Below are 21,182 nucleotides of genomic sequence, written 5' to 3' on the forward strand. Positions count from 1 at the left end.
AACAAATATACATGCTGTATAAGCAAGCGAGCGCTCACCTGACCATGTACCGCTGCCAGGTCTCTTCCACTTTTCCCGCATCTCTGGCGGCGTCGAGCGCCCGCTGACCGTTGCTCGGCGGCGCGCAGCCGTCGTCCTCTTTCGCGCTGCTGCCGAAGCCCTGACTGGTCGCAAAGTTGAACGCCAGACCCGGGTGCATGGCGGCGCCCACGCCCGAAGCATTGGGCAGGAACGCCGACAGGAACGCCGGGTCGAGCATGTTGTGCGCTTTGGGCTGCTGGCTCGCGTCGGACGCACCGAGCTGCGGCGCCGAGCCGCTACCGCCGTTACTGCTAAGGCCCATGCTGCCGAGCTGCTTGCTGCCGTCGAACGACAGCGCCTGCTGTTGCTGCTGCTGCTGCTGCTGATGGTGGTGGTGGTGGTGGTTGCCGACTAGACCCTTAGGATCCGCGGCGGGGCCCAGGCTTCCTACTCCTCCAGACGCTGTCGTTACGGGCGTAGCGGTGCCGATGTTGGCACCCTGCTGAAGTGGCGACGTTCCGGAGGGTACGCCGCCAGGGAACATGCTCTGTACGGGCGAGCTGCTCAAGCTCTGCTCGCACAGGGCCAGCTGCGAACGAGACAGGAGCATGCGTGAGAAATGTACAGCGCGATACCACGAATGGGGACGCTTCCGGGAAATCTCGAGCCCCTTCACCCACTTCCCACTGCTGCCACGAAAATATATTGCTCTCGTGATTTCCATTGGATATCGCAGAAAAGCAGAATGGGTTGCAATAAAGAAAACACTTTTTTTTTACATCTTCGGAGTAAAACATGTTTCTGTAGATAAGGACAAGTGACTGAAGTGTCGTTGAGTTTGGGCTCTGACGTTCCGCGAAAGACATTTAGCTCGGGGATGACCTTAGAAGTTTCAATTCGGCGCGAAGACCGTCACCGGGTGTTTGTGAATTAACTTGAGAAGAACCGCAGGACCATAACTTGGTCACCGCACCCTGGCATCGCAGTATCGTGATACTACCAGGGCCAGCTATCCGAGGAAGGGCAAAGCTCAGTACACACGGATCTACAAGACCGGTGAGGCTATACTGAGCGTCGCCTCGCAAAGGCTCTTGTACGTCGACGCTGCTTAATTGATCTGTTGGTGTTTACGCTGTGGCATAAGAGCAACGCAAGTTCTAGTTTTATCCGCAGGATTCGTCGACCTACCTGTTCGGCGGTGATTCCGGGAGGTAAGTCGCCGGGCTGCCCGTAGCTCTTGAGCATACTCTGGGCCAGCTTGAACTTGCGGTAGGCCATCTCGGTGTCCTGGCGCTCGTGTTTGCGCTTGTGGGAGTACAGCTGCCCGCTGGAATGCAGCACGTAGCTGCACCCCGGCCGGATGCAGTGGATGTGGTTGCAGATGCGCGAGAACCTGCAGTTCTCGTACGAGCAGTGCTCGTGTTTCATGAACTTCTTGAAGCCGTCCTTGTTCAGCTGCTCGTCCTTGATGTGGTACGTCTTGTGCTTCTCTGCGGGACGAATGGAGAAAAAAAAGACGGCGTTACAAAATGGCCCGGAAGATGGCCCTTCTACACCTTGATATGTAAGCCTCACATATACCGAGCTGACTCCTTTTAAACAAAGGACTACAGCTCGTAAGCATCCAAGCTCCAGATTTCACCATTTACCATAGGCCAATAGGCTAAATGTGGACGCCTTCATTATTTCTGTTGTTGAAAACTGAGACGTAACAAAAAGAATAAACAAAGTCACGTCGGCACAACTGCACCAACAACTGCGTTGAAAAAAAATGCAACAATGTTTTTTTTTGTTTTTTGCTAATAGCGTGGGTGTAGAATAAATCAGATTGGTGCGCTTACCGATATCAGCCTTGTTCTTGAAGGTGGTCTTGCAGCCTGGCCGGCGACAATGGAAATGCGTGGTCCTCTGCCCGTAGAAGAGGCACGTCGGAGTGTTACAGTCCTCGGTTGCGCGGAACCTCTGGAAGCCTTCCTGGATGATGGCCGAGTCCTTACGATGGTAGTTGGCGTGCATTTGAACGTCTGACGTGCTGATATACACCTTGTCACAGTTATCCTGCAACGTGAACGAGAAAGAGGAGACAAATGTCATATTCAATTCTGGAAACACTAATAGCGGCACAGGTTTGCCGTAAATATTTAACGAAGATATGTGGCCCAACTCATAGAGATTTTCGTCCGCAAGCGCTGTTTGCAATTGGCCGGTTACCTTCGCTATAATAAAACGTACAAAATCACAATTTGCTGGCAACTAGCTGCGCTCATGAACTGTTCTAGCATAAGAACATTTTTACGAGTACAGCTCGTGAAGTTTAAAGTGGCGCCAAAATGTTTTAAATACACAATACGAAACAATCATTTTATTAATTCTTTCAAGTGTAACACGGGTTTGGTTTCGTATGAACAAATTCAAAACATTAAACAGACGGGAAGTGGAGTCGACTTGAAAATTTGGCACACAATGAAGTAGTTCTGACATTCTAGTCATTGCATTATCTCAAGAAACAGAAAAGGAGTGATTAGTTAACATAACGGACGACAAAAAATTACTCCATCTCCCGCTAAAGGGAACCATGTGTGGATGCGAAGCAGCGGGGAGATGGTTAGCTTGAGCGGGAAATGGTTTCGCGGCAGCGGCCCGAGCGCTCATCGCGGCGCTGCATAGGAGAGAGAATGAGGCGCGCGCGCTCCGTCATTTTCATACCGCAGAACTACCGTGGCGCCCCCAGCGGAGTATGCAGCTGTCGCACCACCTGTCGTGCGCGCCGCTCCGGATTCCTAGAGGAGAGAAAGGGGGGAGCGTAGGAGAGGAGAGAGAGGGGGAGGGGACGCGCATGCGCTGTGGGGGTGTGGGACGCCGCGGGACGGAGGGACGGACAAAGCCCCCGCCATAAGCTGCTTCGCATCTAAAGAACATAGAAATTGGGGCAAAGCTCACCTTTAGACAATGGTAATGCGTCTGCTTCCTGTTGTGGGCGCAGTTGGGGAACTTCTCCGAGCAGTCGTCCATTGGACTGTAGCGGAGGAAGCCGTGCTGTAGGGACTCGTCTCGCTTCTTGTGCCACTTGAAGTGCCGGATCATCTCCTCCTTCTTCACAAAGACCTGCGCGTAGTAGCAAGAAGGCATATCGTGTGAGCTACGCTGTGTCCAATCAAAGCTACCACAATATAGTTGAAGAAACAGTCAACGATAACATGTACTCAGGACAAAAAAAAAAAAAAAAAAACTGCGCGATAAACAGCGCAAGAAAACTAGCCATTTTTCCGTCACGAGGCGGTACCAACAAGCTCAAGTGCAGACTATTCCGCAGTTGAGGTGGGCGCCAGCACGTAGCGTTATCCCTAATAAAAGGTCCCGTAAGGTATTCATGCCACCAACACTCTTTCTGAGCGCCTATATACTTTGCACTTTGCAAAATTTTCTCGGAATAGGAAAGTATACAGCCCTACGCCACAATACTAACGTCGAATAAAGACTCAAGGCTGCATTAGTAAAGACAATGTAAAAGCCAAGGAGCAGCGTTCGTCGAACTCGAAGTCCGCACGGAGTTCAAAAACCCGTATAGCTTCTTGGGTCTTCTCCACGTGGCAAGTTCCCACGGCACCGAAGAATCTGCTTCTGCGAGCCGCCAATAAAGACAGGTAGCTGGCAAATTGCGACGTTGGCAACTTTGTCCCCTACCTAGCTCCTGCTTCACGACCAACTCTGCTCACCGATATCGCAGCGTGCTTTAAAAAAAAGAAATACAGAACGCATTCTAAATTAAATGCCCAGGACGTTTTATGCGCTTACTTGTGCGGCTCGGCTTTCGCCTACGCAGAAAGGTGGCAAGGATGAGACGCATTAGCCACGCATTTGCAAATGAAGAAAGCGCGGAAGCCGCAAACCAGTATCCATTATCAACGGGAGGTGATGGGGTTGCTCAGTAAACGGATAAGAGAGGCCGGAGCAGCAAGGCACCCGAAAGGTGCTATAGCGTCCTCGCGCCGTCGCAGCCACAGCCGCATTCTCGTCTCTCTACACCAGGTATGGCGCCTCGAGGCGCCAACGTTATCATAGACTTACACACACTGCCGATTTCCTTTGCTTCCGACCCCAACTGCTTAAGACCACTCGCCCGTATATAGGACTATATTTCACGCCACTTCTGGCGCGGTCGCTCCGTTCTCGGTACTGGTAATATGCGCCCCGGGGTTACTACTAAAAGCTTGACCATTCGGTCAGAAACGAAATAAAAAGAGAAGCGATAGGAAGGCGCAACTGACAGCGAGAGAAAAAGTAGCACACCACTGTGGTAACCAAGTTCTGCGCATTCATTTCGCGCGCCTCTTTAACGAGGATCGTTTCTTCGCTTCTTTCGTTTTGCCTTCCTTCTTTTCTTTCTTTCTTTCTTTCCGTTTTCCTGGTTCTCTACTTATTGCTGTAGATATGCGTTCTCTCTTTCTTTTTTTCTCTCTGTTTTCTTTCTTTCCCTGGCCCTCTACTTATGTGGTTCGTGTGCAGAGGTTAGGCGAGTACACACTTAACGTTTCGTTATTACGAGGCACCTGCTTCCAAAAGTGCGTTAGTTTCGGCACAAATAGAACAAGTGAGAAAAGAGCGCCAGAGGTCAAAACACGGCGGGAATCACGCGTTCTTGCTGCGCTTTTTTTTTTTTTTTTTCGGAGCGAGCCGGGCGCTGTAAGCACGAACTTGGCGGGGAGCGCCGAACGAGGGGCGCTTAAACTTTAAGAGGCATGCAATTAAAGTAAAACAAACAAAAAAGGACGGGTTAGAAAAACCGAAAACCCTCCCAAGGTCGAGCGAAGGAGCGTGTCCAATGGCGCCGTTTATATTTGGTCTAACACGGCCGACTTCGTGCCGTTCGGCTTCTCATCTATCTTGAACAAACACATACGGAGGACCAAGTGGTGAGGGTTCATCAGTTCACAGAAAACAAGGGAAAAAAAAAGAAGAAAAACAGATTTAACCAGCTCAGTTTGCAGCTCTGAAAGCGTAAAGTCACGAGGCTCTTCGCAGAGCGCTCTTCAGGTTTATGTAAGCCATATCCCGCGGAAGAGCTGCACGAACTCAATTGTTCCATGTCTTGTACTACATGCCTTGTCTCGAAGACATCATGTTCTTTAGCGATCACGTTCTGAGGAATAGTCCCAAGAAGCCAGGAAGAAACACAAAGCAATAAGCTTCGATATAGACTTTTCATTGGCGAATAGATAACCTCGCATAGAGTTGTGGTGAATGCAACAGCACAACTATGGATGCTGCACTAAACCGCACAACATCACTTACTTCAATCGGGGTGACTCGTGCGGGCGCTATGCACCCAGCTTCGCGTATTTCTGGCTAATTGGTTGCTCGTTGGATGAAAGACACTTTACACTAGCACAACGCACAATACAGGTGATAACAAACACGACACGTCCAATTATGCTGCGCTTGTTCCTTCCTTCGCCGACCTTTTCGATGAGTGCCAAGTCATTTCATCAACGGGCACACAGGCGTCAAAGTGTCCCAGGCAGTTCCGCGGTCACTTCGCTCGTTAGGCAAAATGTTGTGTGCGCCGACAAGTTTCCTTGACACGTCTTTCCTGAGCAGCGCAGAGGCTGCCAAATGCAATAAATAGTTGAGAAGTGTTTCGTTCGTAAAACAGGTCCAGCGGCCTTCCGTGTGATGAAATGCTCTGAGGCGGCGCCTATATAACTAACGTACGACATACGCGCACCTTGCTCGGGCGGTGCGGTATTTTCCGCCAGTTTCGTGTTTCCCGTTTGCGACCGCTGTTCTGTGTTTCACGTTTAGCGTTTCTTTTCTGACGCTTGCGCCCATAATTGTGATCAGCTAGCGGGGCCTCTTTTATGGCCTCCTCACCTCTCGTTCTTTTCTTTTTCTTCTCTTCGCACCAACGACAGCGCTGAGATGCACCAGAGTGCGTTTAAGAACTATGAAGTATTTTGGGGTGTTTACGGAATTTTCCTTGGACGCGGCCAAGGCAAGAAAAAAAAAATAAACATTTGCTGAGACAGCGCGGCGAACACCCATTCAGCTCTAGTAAACCTAAACCAGTATAGAAGATCTATGCGGTTAATCTAATTACGAGAGGTAGACTTATATAGAAAGACAACCCGTAATTCACGGTACATGCATCCTGTCTAGAGCTACCGTAACGACGAAAATTTGATCTTCGGGGATTGCCGCGTTCAAATCTCTGCTGACTATAATGTCAGTAACCTCTTATACTTTCTAATAGCCAATGCTTAATTACCACGGTCACAATGGTCTTTCTTTTAATGCCGTCTCATCTTCATATTAATTTTAGATATTGTCAGTGGACAAAGGATGCAGATAGTCGGAAAAAATCTCGATGATGCACGTATTGAACCATATTGCTTTGTGACAGCGCTCAATCTGCTTGACAACAAATTGCAGACACGTAGGTCGGACCTTACAGCATTTACCGCAGTTTAATACCACATTATCGATAAGTATTAGGTTCGCCGTGCTATGATAAGACTAACCATAATCATTTCATTTAAAAGATATATGGAACAGGGAATCGAGGAGTGGGCTCATTGGCATTGGCCGGTTACTTTCACCAATAAGGCTATTATAACTGGCCAGCGCCTGTTCTCACGAACAGCTCTAGCGTACGAACTTCTTTGCGAATAAGGGTCCATATATATAGACTGAGCCATTTGTAAATTAAGAACTGTGCAAATAATCAGCAGGTATATCCTCCGCCAATATCCACTCTCCGGGCCGAAGTTCTTTGCTATTTTCACATCTGCGCCTTATGTCCTTCTTGCGGTCAACCCCACTCCCCTACATCTCCTGTAACCACATTCCTAATCTGAGACACCTCAGCGAAGAATGGAAGGAATATGTGACAGGCGGTGGCTTACCCTGGAGTTGCAGTCGAGGCAGTGGAAGTGCTCCCGGTAGTTGAGGTCTTTGCAGTAATTGCTGCCACACTGGGTCGCGCTGGAGTACCTGCAATGCCCGGATACGTCGCATGTCAGCGCTCCTCTTTTGCTAAAAGGAGGGAGGGGGGGGGGGGGGGGGGGGAGTCTTTCATCCGACAGCATGGTGTCGCATCTCACCTGCGCACGTAGCGGGAGTAGTCGATGGGCGGAACCTTGGGCTGGTCCAGTTTCACCGACAGACAGTTGGCCAGGTTAGTGCTCATGAGACCTGCAGTAAACAATAAAAGAAAGAAAAGCACGCCAAAATTTAGAGCACATAATATGTGGCAGGACGTTTATCAGAAGGACGCTATGTGATAGGAAACGCCTGTCACTAAAGAGTCTGTTTATTTTGTTGTTTCTTTTTGTTTTTGTTTTGTTTCTTTTGTTTTGTGTTTTGCTTCTTTTTTCAGGTGCCACAGCGTAAGACCAAGCTCTAAAATGTTTGTTGTGCGCACTCATCTTCTGCATACTGTTTATGCTCGATTTCACTTTTCTAACTTCTAGAAACCTTATTCCATTTTCAACGACTCGCTGTTGCCTAGAATGGCCGGTACCTAAATGACCGTCAATGAAATCAAGATCGACACAGTTTCCAATGCTGGCATTCTTTCACTTATCGCGTCACATGCTAGTTACCTTGACTCTGTCTTTAGCGGAATGACGGTCGCGTCAAATAAGAAATTCGTGTCGTCCCCGCTCACAGCAGTTTGGCTCGGCTTCAAGAGTAAATTAAACAACCAGTGCCTCACAGTTGCCCTACGGGTTAGCGGGCAACCATTCAAGTCTGAAGGACAGTAATACTGATTTCACTGCAATGAGACACTTTCGTGTCAAGGGGCGCGTATTGTGGTTAAGCTCACTCAACCTGACGCTAGCGATAACGAGCTACTTTTACGCCAAACGAAGCAAGAAAACTGGCAACCTTCCTGTTGGCGGGGTATATAACTATATATGCGTTACCAAACGACGGATTGAAGGCTGAAAACGACACAAACTGCCCCAAGAACAAGGAGTGGCTGGAACGAGCGGTTTAAGAACGATACAGTGTTGCAGGTATGCCAGGACCGTGACAACGACGGATCACGGATCGGATCACGCAACGCCGGTGCACACTGCGCGCGAGAAACCGCGACGCGGGGCCGTAAGCGCGCGCCTCATTACACCAGCTCGCGCGTGTGGCTTGCTAATTGGCGCAACGGCAGAAACCGCCGCGGCATGGGCGCAGAACGTGGCCGCCGCTGACTTCGCGCAATCTCCTGCGCGCGAGCCCTTTGTACAAACGCATGCGTGCGGCAGGCGACCGCGTGCCGCCGCCGGGACGTTTCGGTTAGCGCTTGTGCTCTCCGCGGTGCCGGTGCGATCGGCCGATCCATCACGCCTGTCTTCTTGGCTCTCCTCGGGGCCTCACGCGCCTAGTAACCCCCCCTCCCTGTCTTTCTCTGTAGCTCGTCCCACCCGCGGCTATTGTGTTGCGTATACAGAACTAAGCCACGTTCAAGAAATTGAGAATAATAAAAAAAATGAAAACTAACAATAAACGTGAAGCAGAGGAAAACGCTTCGCAACACTATCTGCGCTGTTCATTCTTTTTTCATTTTTTTTTCTTTTCTGTTCTGATTTCAAACGGCCGAGGTGAGCGAGTGGGCAAGCAGCTAGGCGGGCGCCGCCGCATTATCATACGAAAATTAAAGCGATCGAACCCAGCCACCGGTTGGTCACATGCTGAATCTTTGCTCCCGCTTCTTTTTCGCAGTGCGTGTGTGCGTTGCTTAATATATATTTTTTTCCTAACCGTTGTCAGTCTCGAACGCATCTAATCTTGAACCTGGCATTCCCCGCTCCAAGTTTCTTTTCCCTGTTCGATTTTGTTTTCTTCCCACGGACAAGGAGGTACGGCAGTGAGAACAATGCGAACAAAATTTAGAAAGCAACAGTCTGCTTGCTGAACGTTTCGACAGCAAAACTGACGCTTCATGGCGCCCAAGAAAATGCCTTTTCTGGGAAAGGCAGTGGTAACATCGTAGGCCGAAGACCACCAAGAACTTGAACAGGCCGTAAAAACAAACTGAATAATTTTTGAGACGCTTCTAGCACGCGCGAGGATTCGTTAATTGTTTTCTTTTTCTGTAGCTCATCCGCCGCGCATGAAATATCATGCTTTCGATGTACTCATGCGAATCCACAGCTAAGAAATAGACAAAGACATTTACAATAAAAAAGGACTCTTGCATGCATACTTGTTAAAGCATCGGTCATAAGAGTAAAAAATGCCTGAAATTACTTAAATGCATTTATTTGGATGGAAAATAATACTGAAGAAGAAAATACGCAGAAACAGTGACGTATCTAGCATGACAGATGGGGAAGAATCAAACTAAGTGCCGCTCACACACGAAAAACAAAATGTCGCTTGCCTCTTCCGAAGCCACAGACAGCAACGTAACACCGGCGCACTTATACGGCTATATCACACACCATTTGACTGACACCCGTTTTTTTTTTTTCAATGGTACAATCATTTAAAGAAAAAGAAAGAGAAAGAACGAGAAAGAACGAACGAAAAACGTCGAACGAGCGCTTGTTTGTAAACTACTCGCGTCATTCGCTCTTAGTGCGCTCTGCAGTTTTACCATGAAGAACGTCGTCAACGCAGCTCGGCCCGAATTCAGCCAATACCGTGCCGCATTTAAATATGCGCACTGAAGAGCGTGGAAGGAGATCATGATGCTGTATGCCTGGATAAAACCGTGCATTGTGCTGCGGAAGCTAACTATAGCTGGCCGGCCGTATAGAGAGGCTGAATTCGCCAAACAGTTCGCAACTGAAATAGGCACTTTTGACTGGCCGGTGCCTGCGAACTAGCCAATAATAGGGAGCTTTAGTGCAGAGTTCACGGCACGGTTGCGTAGGCAATGAATGTGCGATGCACAGCGCTGCATTTAGCAGAACGCTCTACAGAGCATGCGCGGTATTGTATCAATATATGTAACCGCACACGCAAATCTGGGGTCTCCTTTACTATGCTTTCGCAAGGCGGTTGGCCAATGACGAAATGTTTTTAAGAAAGAAAAGTTCTGCGAATGCACAAATCACTGCGTTCGTAGAAACTGTTCGTCACTGGCAGGCATGCGATCGCTAATGCTATACGTTCAGGAAGATGAACGGCCGGCGCGTGATCTTGCAAATCGCTTAGGCGTTCGAACCGCTTCGTCAATGCGTGCCCTGTAACGTACGCTGTACTAATAACCAGTCCAACCACATTCAACGATAATGCAGCGACCAGCGTCTCGACCAATCCCCGACTACCGTATAACAGGTGTGAAAGGCTTTCGCGAACTCGACGTACACATCCGACGGCGCCAGCAGCCTCGAACAGCGCTGCACACATCTAGAGTGAACATGGCGCTAGCGGTATATATTATCTGGGTGGCGTTGGTTGTTTCCGATGGCTATCGATCCCTGTCGCCCTCATCTCTCGCCCCGGCGCTGTCGGGCACGAAATGAATCGGCCATTGCACAAGGCCTCGATCGCGGCGGTCGCTCAGCGTTCTTCCTTGACTTCCATTCTTCTTTTCCCCTCGACCGGTTCCATCGGTGGTCCGGCGGTCCAGCATGCGGCGCTGGACATGCATGCAGTGCGGAGGAGCGTCGAATATACGTACGCGCGCAAGGGAGAGAGGACGCAATTGGAAAACGTTACTCGCGTTTCGGGAAAAACCGGCCCCTGACAATTAGGCGCATGCGTCCGGCTTTTAGCGAGCCGCTGAGGCGTAAAAGGAGGCGATAGCGGGCAGGGCCGCGAGAGAGGAGCTCTCGTTTCTGTTTTCCCATGGCATATGTAATGACGGCCGAGTGAGGCCGAGAGCGCGAGCGCGCGCGCGCGATGCAGCAGGCTTCTCTATATACGCACAGGCGCAACCCCCCCCTCCTCCGCCCCCTTCCCCCCCACAGCCTAATCGCAGACTTCGTATGCATATCGCTGTTGCCGGAGACGCCAGTAGGAGGGGGGAGGCAGAATTTAATCGTATTATTCTCGATCGGCGACACAAACTTTTGCCGCTGCCAAAGAATGCGCGCTCGGATAAGACGGAACATGGCCTTCGAAGAAACAACTCGAGCATCGAAGAGTCCTCGCTGAGGCGACCGCCAACGGAAAGCACCGCGAACGGGAGAATTCGTGATTCCTTCTTTTTCTTTTCTAGTTTTCTTGTTTTTGTCCCCTTGTTGTTTTGGTTCGTTCGCGGCCTTAGCTCGGTCGAAGATGGAAAGTTTGGTAGGGAAAGAGAGATTCCGAAACGGAGACAGCGTTTGTGCGCGTGTATAACTTGGCGACGGCGACTCGGCGGCGAGATGGATTGCCCGTGCACTTTGGAGAGCGTTCGCGGCCAGGCCCTGTATATATAGCCTCTGACCTTGGCGATAAGGAGAAGTTTTTAGTTTTAAATATCAGCGGTGAGTTTCGCGATGAGCGATAACTCGATTGTTCTTTTTTTTAAATATATCTCATGCGACCGTCCAGGCATGGGACTGTAATCAAAAGGAAATGAAGCAGGTATGCCCAGCTTTTCCTCCACGCATAGGACGGCCGACGTTGAAGAAAAAAAAAAATAAGTCAGGCCCATAACCATAAACTGTGAGCAGTTCTGCCTGATCACCATCTCGCTTTCCGTAACCTTGCCATGTGTTACCAGCTCAAGATTGGTATATTTATTTTCAGGTTAGGTTTTATTTCTTATTTCCAACTTTTTTACGCCGTCGTATTTGTTAAGTTTTGCCACAGCTCTCTTGAGTAACTTAAGCGGCATGCTTCTGCTTAATAAAAGGTTTTCGCGGATGAGTCCTGGATAACGTGGTGTAGTGGAATATTGTTGACAAATTCAGACGCATCCTTAACCACAAGTCACGTACTTTTTAAGAGTATAACTCCGAAGGCACTGCGTTATATATAGAGAAAGAGAGCTCATTTAGAGCAGATAGTCATACTTTACCAGCTAAGTAAAAATGGCTTCCTTCCAATTTTCTAAACATGTATTCTCTACTGATCAAAAAAAAAAAAAAAAAAAAAAACACATGCATCGCAACGAGTTCAATGGCACTATGTATTTGACATACGGACTCGCGGTGCAGCTTTGTTTCCAACCGCTTCTTGCTCAATATTTTCGTGTGTTCGCGTTTACTTCATATTTATCAGGCGACAAAAGCCACGCAAGGGGCTTTAAAAGAAAAAAAAAGTATTCAAAACTAGAACACGTGTCTCTACAAACAGGTGATTCTGGCAAATCGTAGGCAGAGCGTAGCCTTCCTTTTTTGGGCCCCTGAAAGTGGGGCTCCGCGCGTGCGTACCTTTCTTGTAGTCCGTTTTGTGTGTCTTGAGAAATGTATAGGCGCTTATTCTGGTACGTTCCTGCTTCTGAATGGCGCGCTTACTTATCTATTTATTCTTCCATAGCCGTTCTGCACTGGCGGGCGCAGTATTTTATGCACCCATACCCGTTTAACCAGGCCGGCCAACGGGAAACCTCGAAGCGGTTTCCCAGGCGTGTTAAGAGGAAACGCCTCTCTCGGCCAAGCTGACCCCAACCCTAACTAATCGAACTGTCTCATCGGACCCGCTGGTAAACATGTTCTGCGCTAAGACAAAAAAAAAAAAAAGAAGAAAAGAAAAAGAAAGAAAAGCGCTGCAGCAATAGTATCTACGTTTCCTTTTATTTAGGTCATTCCGTGTGAATGTCTCAGGCGCGCCGGAATTCTGATCCCCTCTCTGGCCAAATCGTAGTGCCGTTCCAACGAGCCAGAACATTCCTGTCGCGTCGATTTGTTTTTCTTTTTTTTTTTAAAGACTGGGTAAGTGGAAAGTGAAATGCGTCGAAAGCTTAGATTATTTGAAACGTAATCGATACTGTCACAAGACCGTGCCACGGTCTTGGAGTCTGTCGCGCTGTTTGCCAGAAAATCCAGGGCTCTTATATACACCGGTTGCAGATCTTACTACTCGAAGAGCGTATTCCCATTCCAAGGCACTTTCTTTCCTTTCCCATTTCTCATAATAGGCCAAAGAGCTATATTTTTTTAGATGAAGCGGAGTTTTTTTCTTTGTTTTTTTTTTTACTAAATCAACAAACCAGACACGAAGCTTCCCTCATTTGTGCCCCAATTCGTATATAAAAGAAAGTTTCCGCTCTAGCTAAAGCGATGACGCTAAGTCGTCGCTTTCAGCCCCATTCAAGCAAATTCTATATTTTGTCAAGGTCACTGCCTTAGGCACGGCTAATATCAGGCACCGAAATTCTATATTAGGGGCGTTCCAGTCAGACCACAAGTGATACATATATATATATAAAAAGAGGAACAGTCAAACGTGTCCACTTCGCTTTGAAAAATGCCTAGCCGTGGAATGACCCATTTTCGTTTTTGGTTATTCCCTCTCCGCGACTCACGCACTGTGTTATCTCTCCATCGCCAGCCCATTCATCGCGGCGCTGCAGGGAGAAATCCATGTCCTTGGCTTCGAGCGTAAAGCGGTACCTCTGCGACACCCATTCGCGCTCTCGCGTTTAAAGAGACGAAGTCGCATCGTGTGGGTTGAAAAGCCGAGAAAACATGTCATGCTGCATAATTCCTCGCGCCGACTTTCGAAAGTAAGTAAGTGGGAAAACTACGAAAAGATCGCTGCGAGACAATGTGTATGCATGCTTATATGGATATGCCTGCAATGGAGCCTCCGAGGCATATATGTATGCATACATACGCGAAGATAAAGCGATCTCTTAATTCGCGGACTGTTTTCCCACGCAGACCAGAAAAAAAAAAAGTAAATGTAAAAGTGGTCTCGACAGCGGAATGTGACCACACCGAAGCAATCCACACGCCTGAAACGCCTGCGGAATTAGGTTTGGTCGCCAAATATGCTTTTTATTTCTTTCCATTTAGTTTCTGTGTTACTCAGAACGCCCATACGTTAAATCTAATCGCACCGCGTTGGAAGAAATAGCGCGATGCATGTAGATGTCCTTGTGCTCGTGGATTACTGAGCTTCGGCACCTTAGTCGGACGTAGTCTCGCGCGACTGAAATGTCTCATTTCGAGCGCGACCAAAGTGCATAACTTTAGGGTATGTAAATGGATCTAGAAAAAAGAAAACTGTATGTGGGCAGTCCAATAGACGAACATACTTATGGAGTCGAGGCCTTTCCAAGACTGGGGGATCTAATTTGAAGAGTCGGATCAAAGGAAGGGTTCTCAGCGAGACTTGTAATGCATTGCTTTTTTGTTGGTTGCGCTTATAGAATATACCACTAGACTTTATAAGGGCGTGTTTGGGAGATTAACCTACAGTTAAGAAACAGAGCCTGGTTAAGTTCTTTGCCTTTCCGTCACCACTTTTGTTTCCCTCTCTTCGAGCACAGTAGCGTGTGCTATCTGTTTGATAGCACGCGAACCTTAGTTCACTTCAGCCCATACTGCGTACCATTAACTGTGTGCAGTGCGGCGAAGCCCAACGCTCTAGTCTGCCAATCGGCAACAAGAGTATAGAGCCTATAATTCACGACAGTGCCCTAAGCTGTGAGGTGAAGTTATTCTTATCAGGCACAAAGGACTGCTTCAATCTCACCAACCATGGCTTTATGCGGTAAGCATTATATAGTCCGGACTTCGCAGAGCGCTAGGTTCGAAAAACGCACGCCCGCACGCACGCAAACACACGCGCACACACGCGCGCACACACGCGCGCACACACGCGCGCACACACGCACACACACGCACACACACACGCACACACACGCGCGCGCGCGCGTCCAGAGAGAGAGAGCACATTTTGCTAGGCAAAGATATCAATTGGCCACATGTGTATGTATGACAAGACATACCGGAGGAGCATTAAAAAGAAAGAATGTCAGCCTATAAATGGAAATGATTCTCGTCTACGCTTCCACCAGTGCCAGGCGAGATCACGCGCACATGCCTATACGAATAATCACAATAGCGAGCGCCGCAGGACAGCAGGCGCACCTGCGAACAACAGACTCAATATCGGATTCGCGCCAGCAAGCAAACAACGCGCACGTACTGCACAACTCCTGCTCACTCCTCGATCGAGTCTTCGGCTTACTTCGTTCGCACTTTGATTATTCACCAGGAACGCGCCTGGCCGGTGTTCGCTTTCCGTCCGGCCGTTCCCCGGTTTTTTTCTTCCGTTTTTTTTTTTTTGACGCCCGATCGAATGTCTTCGGCCGTCTGACCGAAACGTCCTCGTCCATGTCGAACATTTCCACCACGCTCAGAATCCCGTTCAAATTACGAGAGTCACGCCACCACTGGTGCGATAGGCTATAGTAATAGGAGGGGCGATGTCGCTCTTGCGCTATAGCGAAGCAGCTGCACACTCGATGCCTTGTCTGGCTTCCCGACTACGTCCTGCATGTATACGCGAGCGGGACTTCGTTAACGCAGATAGCCCTAATGGAGTAAACAAGGCGCCATCACGTACGTGACTTGAAAATCGGCAAGCTGGCGCCACAAGCGCGAAATCAAATGAACATTATCTCGAAAGACGAGAGCAGGAAACACGAATAGTGTTTTACAGGATTATGTAGAAATGGAGAGATCTACAGCGGTTGAACAAGGCGCGCCTGAGGCTAGAGCCGACTTATCGATAAGAAAGTCCGCCTGTCGAAACGCTGGCTTAGACATCCCTTGTTCGACCACTGTTGAGAACAGGAAACGAGCATTCATTCGACAATGTTGTCACGATTTCTCGCTGATTTTGGGGAAGTAAAAGAAGAAATGAAGACAAGGGAGGAAGAAGCGGGATGCAAATGGAGTACAATCTCACGTCTGAAAGCAAGCACGACATTGACATCATCATGCTTTTTTTTTTTACTTTTTCTTTTTTTCTTCTTTCTGTTACTGTTTTGGGCTCCTTTAAAAGCACTAATACGTTTGGCAATGTTTAAGACGCGATATAGCCTTGTTTTTTACCAGGACAAAACCCGTCCGTTTAGGATTCGGAACTTATCAGACGCATAGGATTGTCGGTAACTATCAGGCATACAAAGAAAGGCTACCTTAAATGCAGGGACATGCAGTCATTACTCTCGGACTGGTCGACTTATTTTCTTTTTTTTCGTCTATCGTTTCAAACTTTTATTTACTTACCACGTCAGCACCGCTTAACCACTTTCAGGGTAAGATTAGACCCGACATTTGTACGAACGCGAAAGCCTTCTTTTTATCTTCTTCCACTATATACTTGCAATCACAAAATCGTTCCCATCCTCTTTAGTTTTCACTAAGACGACAAATCCTACCAAGAATCGCTGCGGAATACCACGAATTTCAAGCTCAGTGCATGCTCGTGTGCTTTTGATGAATGGTGATCACTTGACACGACAGCGCATACACACAGCTAGGTATATAAAAACAAAGTTCACATGTCTTCCCTCCACAGCTATACCTGCTGTGTTTTCTATGCATGCAACCCTTATATGGCTAGAAAATTCCAAGCTTATTCTGATTTGTTTTTTTACTTTTTCATTTCAATAGTGCTCGCCCGTCGAGTGAAGCAGAGTGGGATCCTTTTCCCGAGCAGCCGTGCAATGGATTACGGCTGCCCTTCTGTCAACCACTGCTATCGCTTCCCTGCCCCTTACCTCCTCCTCACCCCACGTGATCTGTTTCTCCTACAACGTCGAGCTCAACCTTTCTCTTGCAAAGAACACGCATTGGCGACGACGGCGACGAAGTCACCGCTTTCGGACGTCTAAGACAAGCAAACAGAGCGGCTCTGTTCTTTTCCGCTCCGCAATAGGCCTTATCTGTTTCGTAAGGGACGTAGCCAGTTTCACGGGCGAATCGCGAAAAGCAAGACGAACGAAAACGCAGTTAACCCCGCCGGTCTGCGGCGGTGAAAGCCAAAAAGGGTCGATTCGTTTTCAAAACGTCCTCGCGCATGCCCGTTCGCAGCCATATCTGACTTTGCATATTCAACTAACTCTCCACGCGCTCCGATTTTAACCCCCCTCCCCCTCCCCCCCTGAGACCAGTTCGCGTGGTCTGTCGGCAAAAAAAAAAAAAAAAAAAGATAAACACCGCGCGGACGACAGGACACAGGTCGAAAACTCGCGGAATGAATGCCGCCCGCTGTACCGACCACACGAAAGCGCGCTTTCGGGAAAGTAGACAAGACGGCGAACACCACCGAGAAAAAAAAAAAGAAATAATAAGAAGAGAGGCACAAAGATAGCATGAGCATGCGTGGTCGGTGACCATTGCCTCTGCCAATGGGTAGAACGACAGAAAAGATAGATCAGTAGACTGGCCTTCTAAATACTGGTTTTGCTTTGATTATTGCGTTCGTTCCGTCGTATATCGCCTTTCTTCTTCGTGTTTTTTTTTTAGGAGCAAGTATAGAACTGTAGCCACGCTGTTTGCCGACGACATATGTAAGTTTTGATTAACAGGACGCTCGCCTGCCGCAAAATCTGCGCGTACATCCGGCGCGCTAACAACGGGAAGGACTATAGACGACATGGCTGGCTCCTGATATAACAAATAAAGAAAAAACGTGGTAGGAAACAAAGTAACACTGCCCTTTTAACGAACTTCGAGGGACCTCAGGGAGTTGCTCGCTCAAGTTAGCGCGCATTGATACGAAATGAACGGGAGCTCGCGGTCGGCGCGCAATGTTGTAATCGTTCATTGATAGTATAGCTGCGATTTTCAAGTGATCTTCGATGTATTCGGCAGAATAGTGCAAGAATACGATGCTGCAATGTATGCTTCTTTTATGGGCGACGTCGAGTGCTTAGTAAAGGCAGAGTTTACTGAGTCGTGCTTAGTAAAGGCAGCACTTACTAGGTCTGAATTACCTAGAAAACAGCTAGTAGAAATGTAGTAATGGCTGATAGAATTAGTAATTGCAACCAGTTGCTAGCTTTTTACTTACTTTTTTTAAGGATTACATTAATCATTGTGGGCGTTGAATGTCACCCTCTGTCAATTTTATTCGCAGCTGAGGTAAGCTCGTCGCTTCTTTCTATCAGAACCTGCGGCGTCGTAAATGAACACCAGAGGCCGTTTTTTTTTCCTCTCTAAAAAGCAATATGCCTTACACCGCTATTGCGAGGATGAGCCTCGGTTTTTAATTAACTCCTTCCTCCTGTGCGCGACCGCCGATTGCGCCAGGTCGTATCGAGCGCCTCGTGAATATATGACTTATCGACGCGGCGTCGCCAAAAGGGACGAAAAAAAAAGTTACGAAGACAAATTCGGGTTAGGAAACTATACAGTATATTAATTACGTCCAAGGTCGCGTTCTGGCTTGTATCCTGTTTCCATCTTTCTTTGACTTTTTTATATCTTATAGGCTTATAGGCATACACGCACGAGGACACACACACACACAGGTACTATGGCGCGCTGCATACTCGTATGTTTGTTCGCTCAGCGCTGTGACCACTCAATTTGGGACCAGCGTCGATGTCGTCGCCAACATATCTAGCCTGCAGCGTGCGTGCTGGGAAAGCAATTTTTCTTCGAACCGTTTAAGCCATATTGCGAAGTTGTCCTATAGCAAGGCTTCTATTCACGGAGAAAGTATACTGGACCATGCAGAAAAATGATCCGGGTATTCTGGCCTTGTAATGACTTCGATTAGCGCGAACCGTGCACGCGGAAGTGGCTTGACCGTGAAAGGAGGCCGCGTGAGCGACGACAAGGTATACCGGCAGCGACAACTTTACGAAGTTGCGAGCTGCTCCGAAAGCTGCGTACAAGAGTCTGCCTGCACTGCGTTGCGTTTCCTTAATACCGGCATACGTCGAGCTAAGGAGCTCACGCCGCCGACATGGTTATAACTGAACTCGTTTTGATGAGGTTCCACGACGAGAATTTCGTCATTATGCAAGGAGTGCAATAAAGACCGTAGCGCGCATTAATGACATAACTGCGTTATTATAAGGTGTTGCACAGCTGTGACTTGCACAGAGCAAATCAACCGCCCACAGATACAAACGACAAGTACAATATTTATTTATGTTTATCGACTAGCCCAACGTGAAGCTATTACAAGACTTCAATGAAGCTTTTGAATCAGTTTACAATTTCTGGCGACATGTACACCTGAGAGGAAGAAAGCTTTTTCCCCCATTGCCAAGATTACTTTTCCCTCGTAAGCGCTAGCTTAATTGGACTTTTTCTATAGGTGAGTTTACAGGTGAGTTCTAGGCGAGCTTCTGTAGGTGAGACTTACAGGGTGACGTAGACAGCCTATATTTGCTCCGATTTTTCGAGACGTTCGTCTCATGAAGGCTAACCTCGTTTCCTGTGTTCTAGCTGCGTTTCCCATGTGGTATCTGAATATTATTCAAAAAATCGTCAGTAGAAATATTCCGGTGTTCCCGTTGAGCTCTTGTTGCCTTGAGTGGCCATTCTGTTGAGATGCGATTGATTATACTGTATGGTTGTTGGCAAGGGTATATATACGTAGAAAGCCTCTGAGGCAAAGGTCCCGTCGTAAATGTTGCTCTAATTTTTCCTTATTTTCCTTCCGTTCGAGATATCTGCTCGTGGTACACTCACCGGCCGCATGACTCATCGTAGGCACTGCTGCGAGCGGGCTGCTTCCACCGCCGCTGGAAGACGATGACGAGACGGGAGCGTTGGCCAGAACGCCGCCAGCGGCGAGGGTGTTGTTCAGCGCCTCGGGCGCCATCTTGCCACCCAGGGTGGCCAGCGTCAGCAGAGTGGTCGCCATGTCCTGAGGAAGCATCGCCTGTGGAACGAAGTCGACAGCGTGAGAAGTTATATATATTTTTTCTTTTTCAATCGGAACATCCATATGTTTTCATTGAGCCTAGAAGCCTATATATAGCGAGCTAGAAGTTGTCAGCGAAGTCGTTGTCCACATGCAGTGACGTGCAAGGCTTCAAGCAGCGTTTCGTATCGCTAGCAAGAGAGAGTTCTAGCATATATGACGCGCATGTATATTGTCGTCATCCTACTTTCATGCGGTTACATAGCAGGAAACTACACAAGCATCAATTTAAAGCCACTACGCCATCAGTGGCATCACAGCCCGTATGCACAAAAAGCTGTTCGCAAGAACAGGTGTCAGTCAGTCGCGATGTCGGACGTATTATTATTAGTGAAAGTAGCAAGCCAATAGCAAAAAAAAAAAAAAAAGAAACCCTTAAGAACGAAAAGCCTAGTACATTCGGCCCCAAGTTAAGTGTTTTCAACAGCAAACTACATCTGCACAGTATTAAGTGAAGTGTCCTAAGGTGTTCTACTTGTCTACTAGCGTCCAATTAACCGAAGAAGTGCAATTGTAACCCAGATACACTTGGTTTTCTTCCGCGCAAGTGAGTCGTTTCCCGCCGCCACCTTTTGAACGAATTTTCGCCGCACAAAATATCGCAAGATGTCGCCCCCAGATTCCATACACCAGTGCATGTCGCCACATGTCGGCATAAATCGCGAGTGCCAATATGTTGCATAACATAAAGCACTCACACAGATGAACCCATTGCACGCACATGTAGATGAACGCCAAACAGGACGCTGCTAACGCAGGCGCTAGTAAAACCAGCCTCATGATAAAATAAGAATTCCTGCAGTTGTATACCGTGCAGCTGTGGCGCGCTTTGGTCTCTACGTAAAGCACCCACACTGTCAAGTTTTGCGTTCGACCCTTCGGCACGGCTTTTACGTACCGCCAGCCCACATTCAGATGTCTAACAAGGATAAGGAACTAGCAGAGGGAGAAAAAAGAAAGAAAGAAAGAGAGAGAGAGAGAGACACAGAGAGCACTGCGCTTTCATAAGGAGGGGGAGGAGGCAAAGCACTGAAAAATGCACGTGTGTGAAAACAAATAAAAATGTTGGGAAGAAGGTGAACTTGTTCAGTTTTCTTTTTAGACGTTGGTTCGCTCATCCCGCTCTACCCAGTCGAGAAGAACAAGAAGCACAAGAACAACAAGAAGAAAAAGCGGCTGCGCAGGACGAACAGCTGAACTCTGACCACCTGTGTTTACAAATACTCTCTCTCGCTCTCTTAGCTTTTTCTTTCCCTTCTAAGCCCAGACCAGACAGCCGAGTAAACAGATGAGAAGGCAAGAGGAGCGCATAACCATTGTTTTGACTGGAATTCGCAGCGCTTGGAGAAGAAGCCCGCCGCGGTGGAACACGTGAGGGGTGC

The 21,182-nt window shown here is 48.2% G+C and overlaps 1 protein-coding gene across 5 annotated transcripts in view; it reads right to left on the minus strand.

Annotated features, from left to right (window-relative positions):
* LOC119446553 (uncharacterized) overlaps window positions 1-21,182 on the minus strand; it is a 531,274-nt gene that overhangs the window by 11,072 nt on the left and 499,020 nt on the right. For all 5 annotated transcript variants that reach the window (XM_049664212.1, XM_049664209.1, XM_049664210.1 and 2 more), the window contains 7 exons: window positions 19,566-19,758; window positions 7,122-7,212; window positions 6,924-7,011; window positions 2,962-3,126; window positions 1,863-2,079; window positions 1,210-1,511; window positions 39-610 (listed from right to left, as the gene is read on the minus strand). In XM_049664212.1, the coding sequence (XP_049520169.1) occupies window positions 39-610; window positions 1,210-1,511; window positions 1,863-2,079; window positions 2,962-3,126; window positions 6,924-7,011; window positions 7,122-7,212; window positions 19,566-19,758 (1,628 nt within the window). The remainder of the gene's footprint in view (window positions 1-38; window positions 611-1,209; window positions 1,512-1,862; window positions 2,080-2,961; window positions 3,127-6,923; window positions 7,012-7,121; window positions 7,213-19,565; window positions 19,759-21,182) is intronic.

The sequence above is a fragment of the Dermacentor silvarum genome, chromosome 3 (genome assembly GCF_013339745.2).
Source record: "Dermacentor silvarum isolate Dsil-2018 chromosome 3, BIME_Dsil_1.4, whole genome shotgun sequence".
Taxonomy (NCBI): domain Eukaryota; kingdom Metazoa; phylum Arthropoda; class Arachnida; order Ixodida; family Ixodidae; genus Dermacentor; species Dermacentor silvarum.